The sequence below is a fragment of the Mesoplodon densirostris genome, chromosome 9 (genome assembly GCF_025265405.1).
Source record: "Mesoplodon densirostris isolate mMesDen1 chromosome 9, mMesDen1 primary haplotype, whole genome shotgun sequence".
NCBI classification, from domain to species: Eukaryota; Metazoa; Chordata; class Mammalia; order Artiodactyla; family Ziphiidae; genus Mesoplodon; species Mesoplodon densirostris.
The window spans coordinates 46232875-46255716 of NC_082669.1; the positions used below are offsets into that span (position 1 = coordinate 46232875).

General features: G+C 36.8%; 1 protein-coding gene across 6 annotated transcripts in view; it reads left to right on the top strand.

The window, feature by feature from the left end:
- Positions 1 to 22842, top strand: part of DGKB (diacylglycerol kinase beta) — a 653248-nt gene that overhangs the window by 611335 nt on the left and 19071 nt on the right. For all 6 annotated transcript variants that reach the window (XM_060107578.1, XM_060107580.1, XM_060107582.1 and 3 more), the window contains 2 exons: positions 4044 to 4164; positions 5243 to 5303. In XM_060107578.1, coding sequence (XP_059963561.1) covers positions 4044 to 4164; positions 5243 to 5303 — 182 coding nt within the window. The remainder of the gene's footprint in view (positions 1 to 4043; positions 4165 to 5242; positions 5304 to 22842) is intronic.

Consider the following 22842-nt stretch of genomic DNA (forward strand, 5'->3'; position numbering starts at 1 on the left):
ATTAAGGTGTCAGTAAAGATTAGTATAAATAGAATTTTGAAATATTGCAACAACTGTAATGTGATATGGAAATATCTATGATATCTGTCAGTGACAAAGTCAGAGATATTTCTACTATGACTATGGTTTCTTGCCTAAATTTATAATTGAAAGAAGTGCTTAATTTCAGTTACATGTTAGTGAAAAAGTTACATTCTTCTGCATTCAGAGTCACTGACCTGTGTTAAGAATCTTGCTGTACTATATGCCAGTTTTGCTTATTTCATTAAGTTTCTTCTCTCTGAAGTACCTCTTCTAGACTCTCTATTTTAAATATGAAAATACCAAATTTGGCAGATTCTGTTGCCTCTGTTGTACCCCTGGAGCAATTTGGAAAGATATGCTAACTCTTTCAGAAACGTACTATTTTTCCCCTTCAGAAGTATATCTCATATCATTAATTGATCAAAAGCACTATCTTCCTTGGAACAGACACACTTCCTAGTATCAGGAGGTCAGGCTTTCTCAGTGCTCAGCGGATGACTCCCCCACGGGGAGCTCTCACCTGCATCTCCTGGCCCAGATGCAACTTCTGCCTTCCTACCTATGGTTCTACTTTCACACGCAAGAAAGCCAACCAGATGCAATGACTGAGCATAATGCTGAATGTTAAGCTGCTGTAGTTTCTTTTGTAACCGAGTTATTTAGAAACTTTGGTATTACATGATTGATAACAAACTGATTATAAGAAACCTCACAGTACATGAGTGTGGTGAAATGCCACGGTTGCGAGCAGCTCTTTTACACACCAGTACACACAGTGAGGAATGAGTGCTCGGACATTATGTCTTTCAGGCCACTCACTGTGATGCCATTAGGATTTATAGTGGCAGTACTAAAGTGAAAAAGTCAGTGGCCCAAAATAGTTAATGTTTTCTTAAGCAGAGTTTGGCACTTTCTCTCTAAAGGTCCAAATAATAAATATTGCAGGTTTTCTGGGCCATGTGATTTCTGCTGCAGCCACTCTCTTCTGCCATTGTAGTGTGAAAGCAGACATAGACAAAACCTCAACGAATGAGTGGCTGTGTCCCAATAAAAACTAATTTGTGAATGGTGACATTTGAATTTAATGTATCTTCAGATGTCACAATATGTCATTTAAAATTTTTTTTCCATTTGTAAACATGTGAAAACCATTCTTAACTTGCAAGCCATACAAAAACAGGCAGTGGGCTGGATTCGGTTCATGGGCTGTCGTTCACTACTCCTACATTTAAGTATGAAAGCAATAGCCAGGTAGCAGACCAACTAAGGAGGTGAATCTGGTTGGTTATGACATCCCAAGGAACGACCTGCACTTAAAGTAAATTTTAGCTAGAATGTGACATGAGGAAGTCTTTGATGTTTCTAGATGATACCACATGTAGAAACAGAATTCAAAATTATATAGAAATTATCTTTGTCTGAAGTCAGTCAGGACCCTGACCTCAAAGACAGTATGTAAGAGGCAGCAATTGTACACAGACGTTGCAGGCTTCTGTATAAAAAAAATGGCAGTGTTTATGGGAGAAAATTTATGCAGCACAAATTAGAATTTCTTTTTTTTCTGAACACTTAATTAGAAGGAATATGGTATTTATTTACTTTGACCAGAGCTAGTAAATAGACCACCATTTCTCTACAGTTCTTTGTGTTAGCAAGAACATGAAAGTTTGAAAGCCTAGGTCTTCTAAATCTATAAGAAATGTCTTCATTACCAATTATTAATGGTAGAATTGATTTTCATGGCATTTTTGCAGGGAGAAAAACAAAGACAAATTAAAAGAAAGAAAAAAATCAGACGGAGGGTGGTAGACAGTAGCAATATGGTGTGGGTGTAGACAATCCCTGTGATTCATGGAGAAGTTAGGGCTTATACAGATTAACTCTCTTGTGAGAAAGTATTTCATTTCTTGTAGAATAGTTTCCATCAACCAGATCCTTACAGAAATCAGCATAACATTTCACCTATTTAAGAATCAAGCAGTGGAAAATATGTAATACTAAATATGAACTTCACTTTTGTGGTGGTTGTTGTTTTATAAATATCACCAGACACACATCTGGGGTTTTAGTGCTTGCCACAGTGCAGTTTGCTGGTTGACATGTATCTAAAAAATGCGTATATTAACACCCAGGCTATAGAGCCAAGCACATTTTAGTGCCGGCTACAGCTGAAAGAATATGTTTCCATTCCTTGTCCATCTGTTCTTGGCAACATAAATTTAAACTAGAAACACAGAATAAGTTTCATGAGAAATAAGTCTAAATAGGGTTTAGAACAGCAAGGTGAATGTTCTCGATTAGGACTTGTTAACATTTGATCTGGTAGCTGGATGATTGTGTCCATGTGAAGAAATCTCATGCTGTAGCTAGAGCTTAAAATTTAAAAAGTAGTAGTTTTTTTTAAGTCAGTTCTCTTCAAAAAAAAAATACAGTGGATTGGTTACACTTTTTGTTTTCAGGGCCTATATAAAATTTGCCAAAGATCATGGGCCTAGCAAACTTTGAGATTTCAAAGTGCTGTTCACCGACACATTTGAACAACGCTGAAAATATATCGTTTATTTCTCTGAACTTCGTGCTAAAATGGATTCATCAGTGGGGAATGAGGGCTTTCTGTACAAAATGGAGTACATACAACACACACATGCTGGTTTTTCTTCAGGTCCACCCTCAGCTACGACTAGCTATTACATGGTTATCTGTATAATCATCATGCCCTACCCTATGCCACTCTATGCCACCCCCTCCAGCTTTTGTTGCTACTAAAACAATATTAAACAATTTATTGACATTTGAAAATACATGGGATTACATGAAAATATCAATATAGAAAAGGACCATATATGTGCACCTAGAATTTTACCTTCAAATCAAGGGTTCAGGCATTCTGAACCAAATAAGTAAGCGAAGGGGCTGTGTGCTGAGACTGCGCTCTTTCGGCTTTTACTGACGTGAGTACTTCGTCTGCTTTCCCACTGAGTGAAAGTCTTCAGGTGGAGCTCACACAGAACACTCTCACTCCCTGAATAAGAAATATTTCTCTAAGTTTTAAAAGTCTCTCTCTTTGGTATGGCTCATGTATCAAATACAGCATTGTGGTTATGCCTCAGAGTGATTGGATTCAAATTTTGGCTCTGTCACTTCCTATGTATGTTAATATGAATAAATTAACTTCTCTAACTTTTAGCTTCTCTATCTGTAAATTCTAATAATCATATTTGTCTTAAACTGGTTTTGCGGGGGGAGCCAGTAAGGTGGTATACAGAGAGTGACTAGTCCAGTGACAGACACTTAGGAAACAGTCAACAAGCAATATGTAATACTATTAGCCTCTTTTTACTGTCCTCTGGTAAGAAAAAAAATTATGATTGGATTGTGCTAATTATCTAACCTACTCCCAAGTAGAATTTGGTAGCACATTCCTTATCATAAAAAAAAAAAAAATTCCTTTTTTCAAATTCAAGAAAAACTTGACATCCTGCTCAAGTTTACCTATGACTTTGGACAATTCACTCAATGATTTAGGGCCTCAAGTCTTATCTTTAAATTGAGAAACTTTAATTCCATGATCTCTAAGGTCTTTTTTTCGAGTAATTTAACAAAATCATGTTTGACAGCATATCCTCATACTTTATTTATAGTATTGAAATGTGTATTTGCTGCCAAATGTCTGATGTGGGATGTAAAATGTTCCATATATACATGTGGAATAACGTTAAGTTTGTTGATGTTAAAAACTACTGGTATATTTTTTGGCATTATTTGGCTCAGAATCCATTCTTCCCATTTTGTTTTAGAATAAGCTGACAGCACATCTTTTCCCACAGCACCTCAGGGTCTGGTTAAACTGAGAGTTTCAAAAGTAGGCCATCTTTTCGTTACTTTTAGTAGCGTATCCAAGACAGAGAAGCTTTCTTTGTGAAGTAGCTTTCATTTTTCATTTCCATAACATCTAATGACATGAAATTGTGCACATATGCATATGCACTGTAATTTACAAGGTTTCTGTTTTCTTTCAGATCTGAGTGATCAGCTGCTGGAGGTGGTTGGCTTGGAAGGAGCCATGGAGATGGGGCAAATATACACAGGACTGAAAAGTGCTGGGCGGCGGCTGGCTCAGTGCTCCTCTGTGGTCATCAGGTAGCTCTTTCTCTATAATTGAGAAAGGAGGTTGACATGGCATAACTACAAATTAATTAAAGCCATACAAGACTCTGATAACCATGTTTGTTTTATCTGTGCCTCAAGTTATCAGTGATTAATGCTGATATATTTCAAAATAATGAAAATGACAATATTTACAAAGTTTTGGTTCACTATTACTTACCATGTCCATTGGAATTTGATTCTCTTTTGTTGAGACCGTGGATACAATTCTAACATACAAATTCTACCCCCTCTAATCTAGCTCACACTCAGTTTAATTTACTGAAGCATCAAAGTATCTACTGGGCAAATTACCCAATGAAAACACTGTTGACACACCATTAACTTACATTCTTTCATGGACTAAAGTCTACCATTACTTCTATAAATTAAACAATGGATTGTTATAAAGTAAGATTTTATATGTGTATTACATTTAAATCTTTAAAAAAAACATTTTTTCAAAATTTTACCTGTAGAGAAAAGGTCTATTTTTACCCTAACGTGAAACCTCAGATTATAGCACAGATATAATGGCGTTATATATATGAAAGTGTTGATACCGGAAAATCTGAGATGTCAAACACTTTTTCTCCACATTTACAATGTGGGTTTGCATGAAAACAGGGGAGGCCCTTTTGGCTGTAGGAATTCTGATTGTGGCATTAAACATAAACCCTACATTTGTCTTTTGGCATCCAGAATTTTTGTTTATATCACGACAGTTACCAGGAAGCTCTTAACATTCCTGTAACTAAGATACCTTTCAAGGTATTCATTAATAGTCAAGAGTTGATGTTCCAGGACTTCCCTGGTGGTCCACTGGTTAAGACTCCGAGCTTCCAATGCAAGGTGTGCGGGTTTGATCCCTGGTTGGGGAACTAAGATCCCACATGCCACGTGGTGTGCCAAAAAAAAAAAAAGTTGAAGTTCCTTTCAAAGAGATAACTTGAGAGCAGAGCCCAGTTATTACCATATTTGCATTCCCTGGTCTCATAATTTTTTATGGGACATATAGTCTGTTGTATCAAGTATTTCCATGTTAAACTTAAAATGAAATATTTTTCCCCAGGACTAGCAAGTCTCTGCCAATGCAAATCGATGGGGAACCATGGATGCAGACCCCATGCACCGTGAGTACAGAGTAATTAAAATGCTATGTCACTTTCAATTTTGCTTCCCAGATACTACATATTCCCATAACTAACTAATCACATACTCCTATAAGTAAATAATCACAATACCTAAGCTTTGGACCTATCACCCAGTACTGTTTTTTTCTTTCTTTCTTTCTTTATGTGACAAGAGCCAATGAGTTCAGGTTTTACGCATTATATGCCCTTGGCAATGATTAGCATTTGAATGTTTGTGTTAGCGAAAGTATAATCTTTGGATACCGTAAATCAGTTATAAACTCTGGAACTAAGCAAAATTGATAAAGTTTCTCTTAACCTTTCTTGTACTTATTTCAGAACGCCTTATAAGAAAAAATATTTATGGGATCTTCAAACATAATTCTCCCTGAATTTATTACCCATCTGTTCTTTTGCCTCCATTTGGGGATTTGAGGTCTTCCTTCTCTATAGAAAAATGACCATTGTAGTTGTTCTCTGCATAATGAGATATTATTTCACTCAGACATTTAGATCTCCCTAAATTTCATTTGTATAGTGAACAGTTTATTGCATTTCAATAATATGCTAGACACTTCTCTTGGCACTAAGAATAGAAACCTGATCAATAATATACGTCATGATCAATAATAAAACATAGGAATAATAGAACATGGAATAGAATGTATTCAATAATATAATTGTCCTCAAGGAACTTACATTCTGATAATAGGAAATAAAATAAATTAATAAATATAAAACAGATGCATAATAAATATAACTTTTGATTACTAGCGTTATGAAAAATGACAAAGAGGAACTGGGTGGAGTATGAAGAGTACTACTTTATTTTATTTATTTATTTATTTATTTTTTGCGGTACGCGGGCCTCTCACTGTTGTGGCCTCTCCCGTTGCGGAGCACAGGCTCCGGACGCGCAGGCTCAGCGGCCATGGCTCACGGGCCCAGCCGCTCCACGGCATGTGGGATCTTCCCAGACCGGGGCACGAACCCGTGTCCCCTGCATCGGCAGGCGGACTCTCAACCACTTGCCACCAGTGAAGCCCAAAGAGTACTACTTTAGACAAGTGAGTCTGGGGGGCCTTTTTGAAAGAAGGGTCAAAAGCTCAGTATGTTAAACAGTAAGAAGGATGATGGAATGACAGATTTTAGAGGTAGGGTGAGAGTGTAAGAGGTAAAGTAGAAAAGATGGGCAGGGCACAGATCAAGTAGAAAAAATGATGGTAAAGAATTAGCATCTGATTCTAAGTGCAGTAGGAAACTGTTGAAAGATTTAAGCATCATCTGATTTACATGTTTAAAGTTCACCTTAGCTGCTATGTGGAGAATGGGTTGTACTGAGTAGCAGCTGGGAGACAGGGTTTATCAGAGTGGTCTGGGCTTCGGCAGCAGTAGGGGCCAGGAAGTGGATGGATTTAAGCTACACTGTGGAGGTGAAACAGGGAGAATTTGTTAATGAGTTCCCTTTGTGATGAGGGATTGGAATGAGGGAAAGGGATGAATGGAGGGTAGCTGTTATCTGTGAATGAGGGTACCATTTACTCTGTGGTTAAAATTGGGCGGGGGAAGTGTTTAGGGAGTGACAATGTTTTTTTTTTTTTTTTTTTTTAGAGGTAGGTACGTCTTAATCTTAGATTAATACAAGCATTGTGCTAAGTGCTGGTGTTGACATGGTTACAGGTGAGTGGTATTGGGGGTTTTTGGAGAAATAATTGACATAGAACATTATATTAGTATTCATTAAATATTCACACAAACTAAATTACGGATATCACCATTTTTCAGATGGAGAAAACTGAGTCATTAGAAGGTCAGATAACTTACTCAAGGTCAGGTATGTAGCACATAATGGAACTCAAACCCAGGACTCTGATTACAGCCCGTTCTCTTAACCACTAGTTAGCTACCAATTTCAAAGAGCACAGCTTAGCATATAACATGGGAGTCTTAATTTTTACCTTTCTGTTGGTTTTACTCTGAAGCACTTGGCTCAATCTTTGTGTACAGCACATAAATATGACTTTTTGTTTACTCCTGGTATATTCCTTTAGCTAATTGAACCCTAAGTTTGTGAAATCCATTAATTCTGTAATAATAATGTAAGACAAACTTGTCAAAAAATCTTTCAAAAATGGCTACTTCCTATGCCAACTGCTATCTCTGTACTTGGTTCCAAATGTCCTTTAAAAAAATTCCTGTTCCTCCTTTTACTAGCATGTATATATTTACATCTTGTTTTTCTTCACTCTCCCAATGACACTTCTGAGTTCATGTTTACACTCACATGGATATTAAAGGTCTTGTTATTGATTCCAGCGGTGGTGATGATGTGCTGATGGTAAAGATTAGGATGATGGTGCTAGGGGTAACATCACGATGGTGATGGTGGAAAAAGTGGTGAAACTTATGGTTACGGTAGTTCTGATGATGCTGGTGGTAGTGGTGATGGTGGTCATGGTGGTCATGGTGAACTGGTAGAGTTGCTGTCAGTGATGGTAGTCACAGTGGTGGTGGTGATTGTGGTCATGATGCAGGATGGTAGTGGCAGTGGTAGTAGCAGTATTCTTGTCTTAATGAAAGGTCACTTTTCTTCAGCCTGGGTCACAAAAGAATAAATGAAAGACAGTGAAACAGAACACCTTCCATGAGTACTTTGCATTCCTTTGGACTCTTCTCAGGGAGAAGGGAAATCTAGTCCCTGTGCCACGTTTTAAATCAAGAAGGATTAATGGCAATAAAAATATCTAACGTTTATTAAGCTTTTAGTTTGCGCCACATAGTTGGAGACACTTGACCTGTATTGACAAATTTAATTCTCACAGAAATCCTATAATAAGCTTCATTTTGTGGATAAAGCAACTGAGGCAGACAAAGGTTAAATAGTTTGCCTGATTCCACCCACATAGTAAGTGGCAGAGTAGAACTTGAAATGCAGGTAGCCTGGCTCCACTGTCTAAACTCTTGATGGCTACTCCCCACCCTGGATCTCCACCTGAGGAGGCCCCAGGCCATCCCTGTGACCCTCCACTCCAGAGTATGACCTTTGATAAATCACTTACTGCCTCTCCCTAGCTTTAAAAAGTCTGTATCTATTAAAATGTAATTAGGGCATTATAATACTTGTAGCTTATTTCACACAAGCTCTTCCAATGACTCTTTTGTTAACTTTTCTCTCAGCGAGTAACCGGATATTCATTTCACCTATTAATTATCATGATCTAAACAATTGTTAAGTTACTAATTTTTATATAACGACTATTGAGTTTTCTCTCTGTGTAAACTCTCTTATTCATTTAAAACATTTATTGCAGTCAACACAGTGGACCAAGAACTGTACTAGACTATGGCTCATTATTATTATTTCACATTCTGGCATACTCTTCTTTTCCTAGAACCACATGGAGATTTGAACTTTAAATTTCACTTTAACTAAAGAGAATATTTAGTATTCATAGCGTTGGTATGGTTGAACTTAAGAGTGTTCTTTGCTTCAACTGAGTAACACGTTTCTCTTACAGAACATAAAAATGGTAGAATGTTAAAATTCTTCACTGAATTTAAATATCCATAAGCTGATACTCAATTTATGAAGAAATTGCTCTAGATATAATTTTAGAGCACAGCAGAAGTTCTGCTTTTCTTTAAGTGGAATATATAAAATAGAAAAGCATGTGATAAGTGGGTCTTGATTCTTACATCAGTTAATATTCTTTTAAGAATCAGAGTAATATAAATTCTGAAGATAGGTGTGTTGATGGTTGCATGACAGTATGAATGTACTTATGCCATTGAACTGTATACTTAAAAATGGTTAAAATGGTAAATTCTATGTTACATATATTTTATCACAATAAAAAGTAATTGAAAAACCATTAAGGTAATATTTACTTACAAATTTCACTAATCCTAAGTTCCAATTACCAGGAAAAACAAAAACCAAAAAGCTTAAAACTGTCTCTTCACATGTTGTAATTATTTTTATGACCTTTTAAATTATCTCACTATAAAATGGTCAACAGAAACTTGTTAGATACTCCTTTGTTCACAGTTTTGTAATAGTCACTGAGTTAACAGAGAATGGATTTTAACCATTTAACAATTAGCTATGTTAATAAGCATAACAAACTAAAGACACAATTAATTCTAGAAGACATTATATTGAAACAGTTCATGAAGAGCCTTTCTTTAGGGTGGACTCCAGAGCCTAACTATATTCCCCTTCCTACCCTCCTCCCCATTCCTTCCTCCTGACCACTTCAAACATACTGACTCTGTTGTCCATATGTTCCCATTGTGGGGAGAAAAAAATGAACAGCTTAAGGAGGAGACAAGGAAGAACAGTAATATATGGGAGGTCAGACACTAGGTCAGATTTCATTTTGTATCTGCACACCCAGCCCTCCCACCCCAATTTATTCTGAGTGACAGGTGTCTAGTAAAGTTTCATTAAGTGAGGAGTGACCATACTAAGCCTCAAACTCAGTGTAACCAAAATGAACGCATCATGTACCTCCTTCCATCTCCTCCCCACCCACCATATAATGACTTTTTCTTAAAATTCCAAAATTCCTCCTCCTCCCTTTACCACATTGAGTTAGTGGAGCCCAGTGTTTCCTAAGCTAGAAATCTGAGAGTCATCCTGTACTTCTCTCCATACCCTAAAATTCACTAACTGTGCCCACTTGATAATATGGCATATTTCTGGACTCTTTTCTTTTCATCCCTACCACCATTGTCCTAGATTTGGCCCATTTCATTTCTCCTCACTCTCAGCAACAGCCACATCAATCTTTCCCCATCCCCATTTTTTTTTTTCTATTTAGATCCATCCTTCACTTTTCTACCAGAATGATCACTAGAAAATGCTAATCTCAGCACGACACTCTTCCAATTAGAACATTTAATTACTTTCTATCTGATAAAATATAGTTTGAATCGGGCTTCCTGTTTCACTGCTATCATCGCTTACTTCTTTTTCCTATTTTCATATACTTTCCTCTTGCCCAAATAAACCTTTCTCCTTCTTTAGTTGCATTACACAACTCATCTTTTGAGACTCATTTCATGCTGGCACTCCTCCATAAATTCTGTTTTGAATATCACCCCTCCCTTCACTCTATCCCGTCCCTGACCCCAACTAGTCTAAAAGCACAGCCCCAGTGCTTCATATCTTTATCAAAGAACTAACTACGTTAAATTGAAGTTATCGGCTTTTCTGACTATCTTCTGGGTAGACTTAAGCTTATTAAGGTCAGGCACTATGATTTTAGTCATCCCTGTACCTGCAGCGCATAGCACTGTGCCTCACACATCGTTAGGCTGCCAACACCATGTGCATTTTGAATTTGTGAGTTTCTTAAATAATTCTTGGGGTAGTATAATAATTTTAAAACATGCTTTCTACTAAATCTTTCACTGAACATAATGTAGGTTGGCTAGCAATTCATTCACATATTTTTCATATATACATACATGTAAAAGTTATTTTGAGTTATCTTTATTCATTACATTCTCAAAGCAAAGAATTTTGAATGTATCGGAGAAGAAATACTTTCTCAACCTTAAAAGATTTAATCTCTCTGTTTCCTGAAATAGGACGATTAAACTTTGGGGCCACTTCCCTCTGCATTATCAATTATGTCTTCATTTTACACATTGTATAGGCTACATTCTGTTAATGCATTGAAATATTAATAGTCATGTACTAGTTATTACTTGTGTTACTTTTATGAAAAGTAATGCCAAACAGTTTGTAATGCAATATCACTCTGGGTGCTTTGTCTATGATTAAGTCAGAAAGGATTCCTGAAGCTTTCTTCCATGTGGTAGAGAATGGGAGGGAAGTCACAAACAGATCATAAATAAGCTAAATGGTGAAATGACCACAGGTAAAATATGAAAGTGATAGCTGAAGTCAAGGCAACTTCTGGAAGGCATTTACATGTGTTTTGGTCTCTCTTTGCCTGTTTTAAATACCTTCCTTGGTATAATACTTCTCAGGACTCTGACCCACTTGCCCAGTCTCAGCCTCTAGTATTAAATACCTTCAACACTCAACTCAGCCCTGAGCTGGTAGTTAGCCAATCCTCGCTAAGCCTGGTAGTCTTACTGCTTTAAGTGTGATCCCTAGTATTCTTGGGACAGATACTTGGTCATTTAGTGCCCTAAGAGCCACTGCCTCCTTCAGTCCCCATTTCCACTGAGTGGACCATTCTATAAGATGCTGCTTTCTGACTTGCATGCCACTTTCCTTCTCTGGCTCTAGCTTCTAGTTGATTCAGACATCGGCTAATTGCCTAGCCTTTGCTCGTACCCTCTCTTAGGAAGGCTGGATCTTTTTCCCATGGCCCTAGACACTGCAGTTACTTGGAGTTTATCTTCATTTTGACACTCGTTTTTGCAAAGAGAATATATTCAGCTCAGCTTTAAAATGTAAGCTCTTTAAAAAGAGGAACAGTGTTTCAGGGCCTATTAAATTTTTACGTATGTGTTTGTTGTAATTATTTAAAATAATCATAATTTTAAAGTGTTATTTAATCTTAAATCATTTGCTGAAATACAATTTAATCTCAGGACATTAAGATAGAAAATAAACATTTATAAATGTAAGATTTTCCAGTCCCAGGAATTTAGTGATATGTAGATGAAGGCTAATTGAATTTACAAAACACTGAGATGTCGTTGAGATGTTTGGAAGAAACCATGGTAATAATGCTTAACAATACTTAGCATCATTTACGATATACCAGTTTCTGTTCTATATATTCCTATTTATTTTTATTTAATCCTCAAAACAACCCTAAGAAGTCAGTAAAGTTATTATAACTCCCATATCATAAATTAAAAAAAATAAAAACCCTGAAGCAGATAAGCCAAACAACTTGACAAAGGCCACACAGTTAGGGGTAGTCAGTGGGCTCTAATGCCTTTTCCCTTAATTATGATGTTTTGTTGCCTCACTCAGTGGTTTGTATTAGTAATCAGTTACAACTCTATCATTTATAAAAGAATTCAGTTCTTTTTCACCTTATTTACATTTTTTCTCTTTACTTAATACATTATTTTTTGCTTCCCAGTATAGCCAAAGCCATCCATCACATTGCCAGAATTACTACTGAACAACATAACTATGATCCTCCAACTCCCTGATCTCAAACTTTATTGCCTCCTCATTTCACACAGCGTAGAGTTCAGTATCCTTGTCATGGCATTAAATAATTCTCCCAAGGCTTCCATCAGCCAACCATGCTTCATAGGGACCACTCTCCAAAGGCTTTCTACTCATACTGCTTAATTATGTACCTGCAATCTCCATCCCCTATTCTGTGGTTTAGAAATAGACACATTTTTCTGGCCTTCAAGCAGGCTCCCAGGAAATCTGTGGTTTCTTCCAGCACAGATTTCTTTCTTCTTTCTGTAGGACCCATGGTTTGCATTTCTTTCATTTAATCTTACCTACGGTTTATTATTTTGCCTGAATCAATTATCCTATGCTGTTGGGATATATATATATTTTTATAAGTTACTTCAAAATCTTTCTGAAAAGTGATGGGATATAAATACATATATACTAAAAATAAAATAAAATCCCTTCCTTCAATGCCAAACTGAGCGACAATTTCCTCACGAAACCTTTTTTTTTTTTTTTTTTTGCTGTATGCGGGCCTCTCACTGTTGTGGCCTCTCCCGTTGTGGAGCACAGGCTCCGGACGCGCAGGCTCAGCGGCCATGGCTCACGGGCCCAGCCGCTCCGCGGCATGTGGGATCCTCCTGGACCGGGGCATGAACCTGTGTCCCCTGCATCGGCAGGCGGACTCTCAACCACTGCGCCACCAGGGAAGCCCTCTCACGAAACCTTTTAACTCCCCATCTGTCTGAAATAACTGCCTGATCCTTTGTACTCCTGTGACTCTCTGTTAATATCTTCTTAATGCCATCCCAATGCACAGCTTTGTATTTCAGCAATGCATGTATGTGTCCAGCTCTTCTGACTTAATTGTAAACATTTTATGATTTCATCCTTAATTCCTCATCATACCTCACATAGTGTCTTTTACATAATACGGTTTCGGATGAGAAGTCCACATGTGAATCATTGCTCTGCAATAGGTAATGCATCATTTTTCTCAGGCTGCTTTCAGGAATGTTTCCCCTTGTCTTTACTTTTCAGTACTTTGATTTTGATGAGTGGGCATGGATTTCTTTAAGCTTATTCTGTTTTAGTTTCTCTGAACTTCATGAATCTGTGGGTTTATGTCTTTTGCCCAATTGGGAAGTTTTCAGCCATTATTTCTTCAAATACTGATTTAAGCACCACAGTCTTTCTCCTTTCCTTCTAAACTCTGATGACATGTTTTAGATATTTCTGTAGTATCCCAATATCTGAGTCTCAGTTAATTTTTTCTTTCCTCTTTATTCTTTCTATTGCTCATATTGGATAATATCTATTCATCTATATTCAAGCTCACTGACTTTTTCCTCTCTTATCTCTATGCTGTTCTTGAGCCCCTGCAGTTAACTTTTATTTTGGTCGTTGAGTTTTTCTGTTGTAAAATTTTCAGTTGGTTCCTTCTTTTTTTTTTTTTTTTTTTTTTTTTTTGTCATATCCTCTATTTCTCAGCTGACAGTCTCTATCTTTCATTTCAAGAGTGTGTGCCATTACTTCTTGGAGCATGGTTATAGTTGCTGCTGTAAATTTCTTGTCTGGTAATTCCAACACCTTTATCATCTCAGAGGTTGCATCACTTGTTCTCTTTCCCCCTGGGAGTTTTTGAGATTTTCCTGGATCATCATATATTGAAAAATGTTGGATTGTATCCTAAAAATGATACAATCATGTTATTAGACTCTAGGTGTTGTTTAATTCTTGTAGGGAATGTTGATTTGTTATTGTTGTTGCTATTTTAGCAGGTAACTGACCCAGTTAGGTTCAGGCCACAAATCCGGATCTACTGCCTGTGAGCTGTGGTTCTAATGTCAGTTCAATTTTCAAAGTTTTTGCAGTGTTATTTAGATTTATCCTACACGTACAAGATCCACAGGCTTATCTGGAACCTGGGTGGTGGTCTATCCCCTAATTCAGTTCTCTACGTTGTCAGTATGCTTCATAAGGTCAAATCTGTGCATACACTGCTCAGGGGTAAACTCAGGAGATCACATACAACTTTAAGAGGTAGCCTTTTTGAGGCCCTCTCCACTCGAGGATCTCCCTGATGTTTTTTGACTCCCAGGTCTCCTCTGACTAGAAATAGAAGGCTTACATTTCTCTGAACTGCCATGTAGTTCTTCATATAGTATCTGCCTCCAGGGCCCTGTGGTAAGGGGATGAAGAGAGAAAAAAATCAGCAGGTATTTGCCCGTGCTTTGGGGACTGTAGTTTCCCTGACCAGAGAGTAGGGCTTTCCTTCAGTGGAGTTCTAGGCACCTGCCACTGCTATGGAATTGCCAGGGGACTGGGATGGGAGAGATCGGGGTGGCGGGGGGAGGGGGAGAAGTGACACAAGATACTTCTCTCACCCTCTCTGACCTCTCCCTGTATGTCCTTCATTTCCTACCCCAGAAACACAGGACTTTTCTTGGAGCTCTCCATCTGTACTTGGTGTACAGTTCCAGGTTTTGAGCTGCCTTTAATTCCAGACTGGGGAATATGAGAAGGGAGAAAAAACAGGAAGGTCATCACTGGCTCAGTGGCACTTCATGCTCTGGTTTCCTTCCCCAATCTACGTGCTGTCATTTGCTTTTCACCAATCCTCAGTCAGCTGCTCCGTGCATTCTGTGCAGGGTTTGTAGTTGCCTTCAGTGGGAGAGAAAGGGTAGCACGTGCTTACTTCTTCTTGACTAGAACTGAAAACACCACCACTCTTCTTAGATTTTGTATATGGCCATTTTGAGATCTGCATGAATAGTCCCCATCAGATTGGTATATTATTAGTCGGAAGTACTTATCTGCCAACTTACAGATTTCACAGTACAGTCCCCATTTACATATATTTTACAGAAATTCTAAATAAGTCTGAGAAGTGCTCTAAACCTTGAATTATAAATCTTATCCATTTTGAGAAAACTTCATTAATTTTTTCCCATTTTTGTGTCCTGCATTTAGGCAGTTGAGACTACATTTACCTTGTTATTTGAGTGAAAATAATTGACCAAAAAGGCAGAGATTCTCTACTCACCTATAAAGATAAAGTTAGGTTTTATGTATTTCTCTAGGCAGTAATGATGTGGATGACCACACGAGATGTTTTTTAGGATTACTTTGTCTGTAGGCAAACATTTTAAGAGTATTGCAAGTAAGTTATATGATTATATGGGAGGCTTTTAGACCGTGGAGGTGAGGTTAGGTGAATGTTCAAGGTCATGAAGCAAAGAGTTATAAAACTGGGACTGTTTCTAACTTGTTTTTCTACTCCCAAACCTGTCATCAGTTCATTAGGCTTATTTGCCTAAGGATAAAAATTTGAGAGAGATGAAAATACAAGGTCTCTGAAATTTTCTGTGATGCATAGTAGTGAGTGTAAAACAGGCAGAGGCAGTGAGACTTTCTCTGGCAGCTCTAACCACAGCAAACCAAACATAGGGCACTTACAGTTGAGAAGCAAATTAAGCAATTTTCAGAAAGAAATTGTTTTAACAGCCCTTTCAACTCACTTGTAAAGCTGAATATCATGAAAATTCTTTCTGCTTGGGAATACCATTTGAATGAGAATTTCACATGATATTATATTAGGAAGTACAAGGATATCAGACAGATTACTTGTTTCCCTAGTTTATATGCTTACATCTCTCTTGATTACTAAAGATAAAATAAATACTTTTAAAGGCAAATTGTGGCTAGAACAATGTTTCCTGAAAAGAGGCTACTAAATCCTAAATATAAACAGAACATTAAAAGATTTATGGGGAGAATGGGGCAAATTTGAGAAGTAAGAAAATAGCTAGAATTTACTTATCTTTATGGCAGGTGGGTCTCCTTATACCTACTACCTGGATTAACTGATCACAGACCTGGGAACTGAAAACAGGTTAGAAATTACAAAGCCTTACCACTCTTTAATTATAGAATCTCAACCATTTTATTACAACTTCTGTATGTCAGCTTTTTATTTGAAACCCATTCTAGGTTTTAATATTTTAGAAGTTAGTTTGAGCAAGCTGGCATCCATCCACAACTAAAATGGTCCACTTCTGTAGCCCATTAGCAGCAATTCAAAGTAGTCTGAGGTTAAAAATATTTTTCACTCCTTGAAAACAGTGTTTTATGGGATTTCTATATGAAGGGGAGGAAAAAACTGCTTAGTAATAGTACTGTGCAAAATAACTAGATCCCAATGGGTAGAAAACAGAAATAAAGGCCAGAATCCAGTGTCTCATATTTGTTGTATCAGTGACCTCTGGACTTCAGAGAATTACTTAATCTTGGAACTATTTCCTTATTCCTAAAACCAGCTACCTACAAATCACAAGAGAGTATTGAAGGGTTGTTGAAAATTACTTTGCATCACATTTATCAACACTAAAGAAGTATTAATTATTCTGTGGTATATATTAAGTATTGTTATATTTTATAATGCACCTGAATTTTCTTCTTTTTCATTGTTTGGACTAACTTTCTTGTTATCCTGAATCATACAGGAAAAAAATAGTTAAACTCATGTTATGTTGCGATAATATTTGACATCTATTTGAGATTTAGCCAAAGTACTATAGAAAATGTAGCAGTGACTTTTACTGTTTTCCTATAATCACAGATAAACTCATACTGGAAAAAGATATCATTTCACCATAATATTTAACATCTTTAGTAATTATCTAAAAGGAAAATTCTATTAAAACTCATGCAGAATAGAATAGTGCATGAAACCTGCAGGTAACCTAACTCTTGAATCTCCCAAGACCCTTGTGTTAAGTCTATTAAGTTTAAATAATATTAAATAATAGCTAATGTACCAGGTTGATTTCCTGGAAATTAGTCTTATTTTGAAAATTTTATAAGTATATTATTTTCTCATTAAACGTTACACAGCTATTAAAACATGACACTTGCTGCCTTTGCAGACACACCGTATTTTTTAACCCTCAATAGATATTTATTAATAAATTAATAAGAAACTCCTATTGAGTTGTTGTTGCATTTTCAAAGTAAGTTATACCATTGAACTAGTAGTACTTGCTTAAGCCATTGAAATCAGAGAAAATTGGCACTCTTTTTTTTTTTTTTTTAGGTAAGAAGTGGATTTATTTAGAGAGATACAAATTCCACAGACAGAATGCGGTCTGTCTCAAAAGGCGAGAGCAGCCCTGAAATATGGGGTGGTTAGTTTTTATGGGCTGGGTAATTTCTTAGGCTAAAGAGTAGGAGGATTATTCCAACTATTTGGGGGAAGGGGTGGGGATTTCCGGGAATTGGACACTGCCCACTTTTTGGCCTTTTATGGTTGGCCTCCAGAACTGTCATGGCGCCTGGGGATGACAGACACATCATTTTTAAAGAATCTTAAGCAGCTCTGATGGCTTACTTTAGAGGGGGAAAAAAGCAGGCAAGGTAACGTGTATTTTTAGTGATAAAAGAAAAAGAGTAACCCATAAATTATCAGTAGGAAAATTGTTAATAGGTAGGTGTAGACAGTGAATATTTTCTTGATATGCCTGGAAATTGCATTTTGCCTAATATTTAAATACAAAATAAGAATAAATCTTAAGAAAATACTGCCATTTGTTATTCCGTGAGTCTAAATCTGGATATTTTGAGGAACAGAAAATTAACTAACAGTCTTCTGTCATCTTGAGACATATTTCGATAATCAGATTGCTGTTCTGGTGGGTATACTTTTTAAGATGTGAGTGGTAGTGAGGCTCCAAAAGCAGTTAAATAAAACATAAACTAAAAGCGTTCTGTTACCTAAGACTTCATTGGTAAATACTCTTACATAATTTTGCATTTCTAAGCCTTTTTTCCCCAAAGACTGGCACGTTAGTGTTTAGTGGCATTAGTTTGTGTGTTCCGTTCCCCTGTTACTTATGCATTAATTAGTTTTGTTTACCTGTGCATAATTTTTTCCTAATTTCACAAGGTTTTTGTTTTTGTTTTTTTTTTTGTAATTGACAGTGCAATTTACTGCATATGCGCTTTCTGGCCCCCAAACAAGAATGTTAAGGTGTAAAGCACCAACCTCTTCATCTCAGACTGTTAAAAAAAAGGATTGGTTGTGACTAATTTCCAATTAATTTGCAGTGGTTACAGGGAACAAAACAATTGCACCTACTAATTAAAATTTAAAATATTCCAAAGTGTCATCTTTAGGTGTCTTTGGAATATATAATTTCCATTTTGGTTCATTGCTGGATCTGTAACACCCATGAGCTTGACAGCTCTATTAATTTAAAGACTTAGTAATACCTATTAGTACAAAACATGAAAAAAAATACCATTAATCATTTATTTTAATTTTGCAGCTCTGTCATTTTCTCAGTATGTTTTAAAATTATCATGACACCATAATGTGCACAAATCGACCTGGATGAAGGGGAAACGGATCACACTACTTAGGAGAGATACTGAAGTATGTTATTAGAGCTTAATTAATGCCAAACTGATTAGATTTGATTGCATTTTACACAAAAATATTTTAAAGAATTTTTTCTTACTATATTATATTTTAAAAGTTATCCCAAACAGGTTATGTTTACAATTAGACTTACCTTTTTATAGCTCTTTTCTATAATACATTCTATTTAAATATTATGAAATAAACCTACATTGTTCTCTTATTTTTCACTGTGAAACCTGAATTAATCTACTCATTTTTGTTTTTTTTTTTTTTTTTTTTTTTTCTTTTTGCGGTATGCGGGCCTCTCACTGTTGTGGCCTCTCCCGTTGCGGAGCACAGGCTCCGGATGCGCAGGCCCAGCGGCCATGGCTCACGGGCCCAGCCGCTCCGCGGCATATGGGATCCTCCCAGACCAGGGCACGAACCCGTATCCCCTGCATCGGCAGGCAGACTCTTAACCACTGCGCCACCAGGGAGGCCCAATCTACTCATTTTTAATTTAGAAAAGTTCATTTCAGTTTAGCTCAAAGAAAATAGCATCTCTCATAGATATGTCCTTTGATAGGAACTCCTAACCCAAAGTGGACACAACGTCCAAAGACACGAAAGGGCAAAAACTGAAATGAGAAATGTACTAAGTATATAATACCTTATGCATTTATACTGATGTGATCCAGGACTGCTAAACACACTAAAAGTGATAAAATTATGTGCACTTAACAGAATTATGTCATTAGCTTTCTAGAATACCAATAGTTATTTTATTTATATTTACATCTGGTTCAAAATTGAATATATTTCTCTAGAATGCGTGAAGTTAATAGTCTCTTAGTTGATGTGCATCATCGTACTAGTATGTAGATTTGATTTATTTCCAGAGCAGTTAGAGGTCTCTGTTCTGGTGGCTACAAACTGTAGAATCATAAGGCCTGAGCCTGACTCTTCTCCCACAATCTGCCTTGTGGAAGACCTTATCTAGCTCTTCATTTCTTCTGATTTTGTGTATTATAATTAGAAAATATGGCTAACATATTCTAAGCTTTTCCTCAAAAGGCAACATACTGTATTTTTGAAAGTTTTAAAGAGTAAGCTTTCTTATCCACTAACAGAGCACAGTGTTTCATAGAGATATTCCCAGGATGGGTTACCAATTTCAAACAAAAATTTGAATGAAAAAACTTAACAAAAATACTGAAAAGAATTTAATAATTTATTGTTTTTATTTTCTTGAATAGTCAGAACACAGTTGCACATGTCTTATTTGAGAAGACTTTAAAAAAATGAGAGGATTTTAACATATTACAGATATACCTCAGAGATATTGCAGGTTCAGTTCCAGACCACTACAATAGAGCAAATATTGCAGTAAATCAAGTCACATGAATTTTTTTGGTTTCCCAGTGCCTATAAGTTATGTTTATAGTATACTGTAGTCTGTTAAGTGTACAATAGAACTGTTTCTAAAATAGAATGTACAAACCTAAATTTAAAAATACTTTCTTGTTAAAAAATGCTAACTATCATTTGATCCTTCAGTGCGTCATAATCTTTTTGCTGGAGGAGGGTCTTGCCTGGATGTTGATGGCTGCTGACTGATCAGGGTGGTGGTTGCTGAAGGTTGTGGAGGTTTTGGCAATTTCTTAAAATAAGACAGCGATGAAGTTTGCTGCATCGATGGACTCTTCCTTTCACAGTCAGTTTCTCTGTAGCATCGATACTGTTTGATAGCATTTTACCTACAAGAGAACTTGTTTCAAAACTGGGGTCAGTCCTCTCAAACCCCTGCCACTGCTTTATCAACTAAATTTATGTAATATTCTAAGCCCTTTGTTGTCATTTCAACAGTCTTCACAGAATCTTCACCAGGAATAGATTCCATCTCAAGAAACCATTTTCTTTGCTCATCCTTAAGAAGCAACTCCTCATCTGTGAAAGCTTTATCATGAGATTGTAGCAATTCAGTCACATCTTCAGGCTCCATTTCTAGTTCTAGTTCTTCTAGTTCTCTTGCTATTTTCACCACATCTATAGTTACTTCCTCCACTGAAGTCTCGAACCCCTCGAAGTCATATATGAAGGTTGGATCAACTTCTTCCAAACTCCTATCAATGTTGATATTTTGACCTCTTCCCATCAATCAGGTATGTTCTTAATGGCATTTAGAATGGCAAACCTTCCCAGAAGGTTTTCAGTTTACTTTGCCCAGATCCATCAGAGGAACCACTATCTATGGCAGGTATAACCTTACAAAATGTGTTTCTTAAATAATAAGACTTGAAGGTCAAAATTACTTCTCGATCTATGGACTGCAGAATGGATATTGTGTTCGCAGGCATGAAAACAACAGTAGTCTCATTGTACATCTCCATCAGAGCCCTTGGATACCCAGGTACATTGTCGATGAGCAGTAATATTTTGAAGGGAACCTTTTTTTCTGCACATGAGGTCTCAACACTGGGCTTAAACTATTCAGCAAACCATGTTATAAATAGATGTGCTGTCATCCAGGCTTTGTTGTTCCATTTAGAGAACACAAGCAGAGTAGATTTAACATATTTTTTAAGGGGCCTAACATTTTCAGAATGGTAAATGAGCATGGGCTTCAACTTAAAGTCACCAGCTGCATTAGCCCCTAACAAGAGACAGTCAGCCTGTCCTTTGAAACTTTGAAGCCAGGCGTTCACTTCTCCTCTACAGCTATAAAAGCCCCAGATGGCATCTTCCAGTGTAAGACTGTTTTGTCTACATTGAAAATTTGTTGTTTAGTATTGCTACCTTCATTAACTATCTTAGCTAGATCTTCTGGATAATTTGCTGCAGCTTCTACATCAGCATTTGCTGCTTCACCTTGTACTTTTTTGTAATGGAGGTGGCTTCTTTCCCTAAACCTCATGAACCAACCTCTGCTAGCTTCAGACTTTTCTCCTGCAGCTTCCTCACCTCTCTCAGCCTCCATAGAAATGAGAGTTAGGGCCTTGCTCTGGATCAGGCTTTGGCTTAAGGGAATGTCGTGGCTGATTGTCTTCTGTCAGACCGCTAAAACTTTCTCCATCTCAACAATGAGGCTGTTTTGCTTTCTTATCATTCATGTGTTAACTGGAGTGACACTTTTGGTTTCCTTCAAGAACTTTTTTGCTACATTCACAACTCGCCTGTTTTGCACAAGAGGCCTAGCTTTTCGCTTGTCTCAGCTTTTGACATGCCTTCCTCATTAAGCTTAATCATTTCTAGCTTTCGATTTAAAGTGAAAGATATGTGAGTCTTCCTTTCATTTGAACATTTAGAGGCCATTGTAGGGTCATTAAGGCCAAATTTCAATATTGTTGTGTCTTAGGGGATAGGGAGGCCCGAGGAGCAGGAGAGAGATGGGGGAATGGCCAGTCGTTGGAACAGTTAAAACACACAAAATTATCTATTAAGTTTGCTATCTTATATGGGCACAGTTCATGTTGCCCCAAAACAATTACAATAGTAACATCAGAGGTAACTGAGCACAGATCACCACAACAAATAGAATAATAATGAAAAAGCTTGAAACATTGTGACAATTGCCAAAATGTGACAGAGGTACATGAAGTGAATGAACTCTGTTGGAAAAATGGTGTGCACAGACTTGCTTGATAGAGGGTTGCCACAAGCTTTCAATTTGTAGAGAGAAAAAAAAAAAGCAATATCTGCAAAGCACAATAAAGTGAAGTGCAATAAAAGGAGGTATGCCTATACAGTGCTTAATCTTGTCACAATTTCATGGGATAAACAAAACAGATATTTACTATTAAATGTGATTTTGAAAGCAGTAAATAAAAATTAAGAAAAGAGTACAACTGTTTAATCCAAGTCAGGCATATCAGTGATTGATTTCTTCATTCCTTCAGCAAATTCTTACTGAATTTCTTCTTTATAAACGTGCTGAATTTTGTCCTAGAGTGTTACAATGGAGAGAAAACAAAACAAAGACATGATCTCTGAACTCCTTTCAGGTATTCATT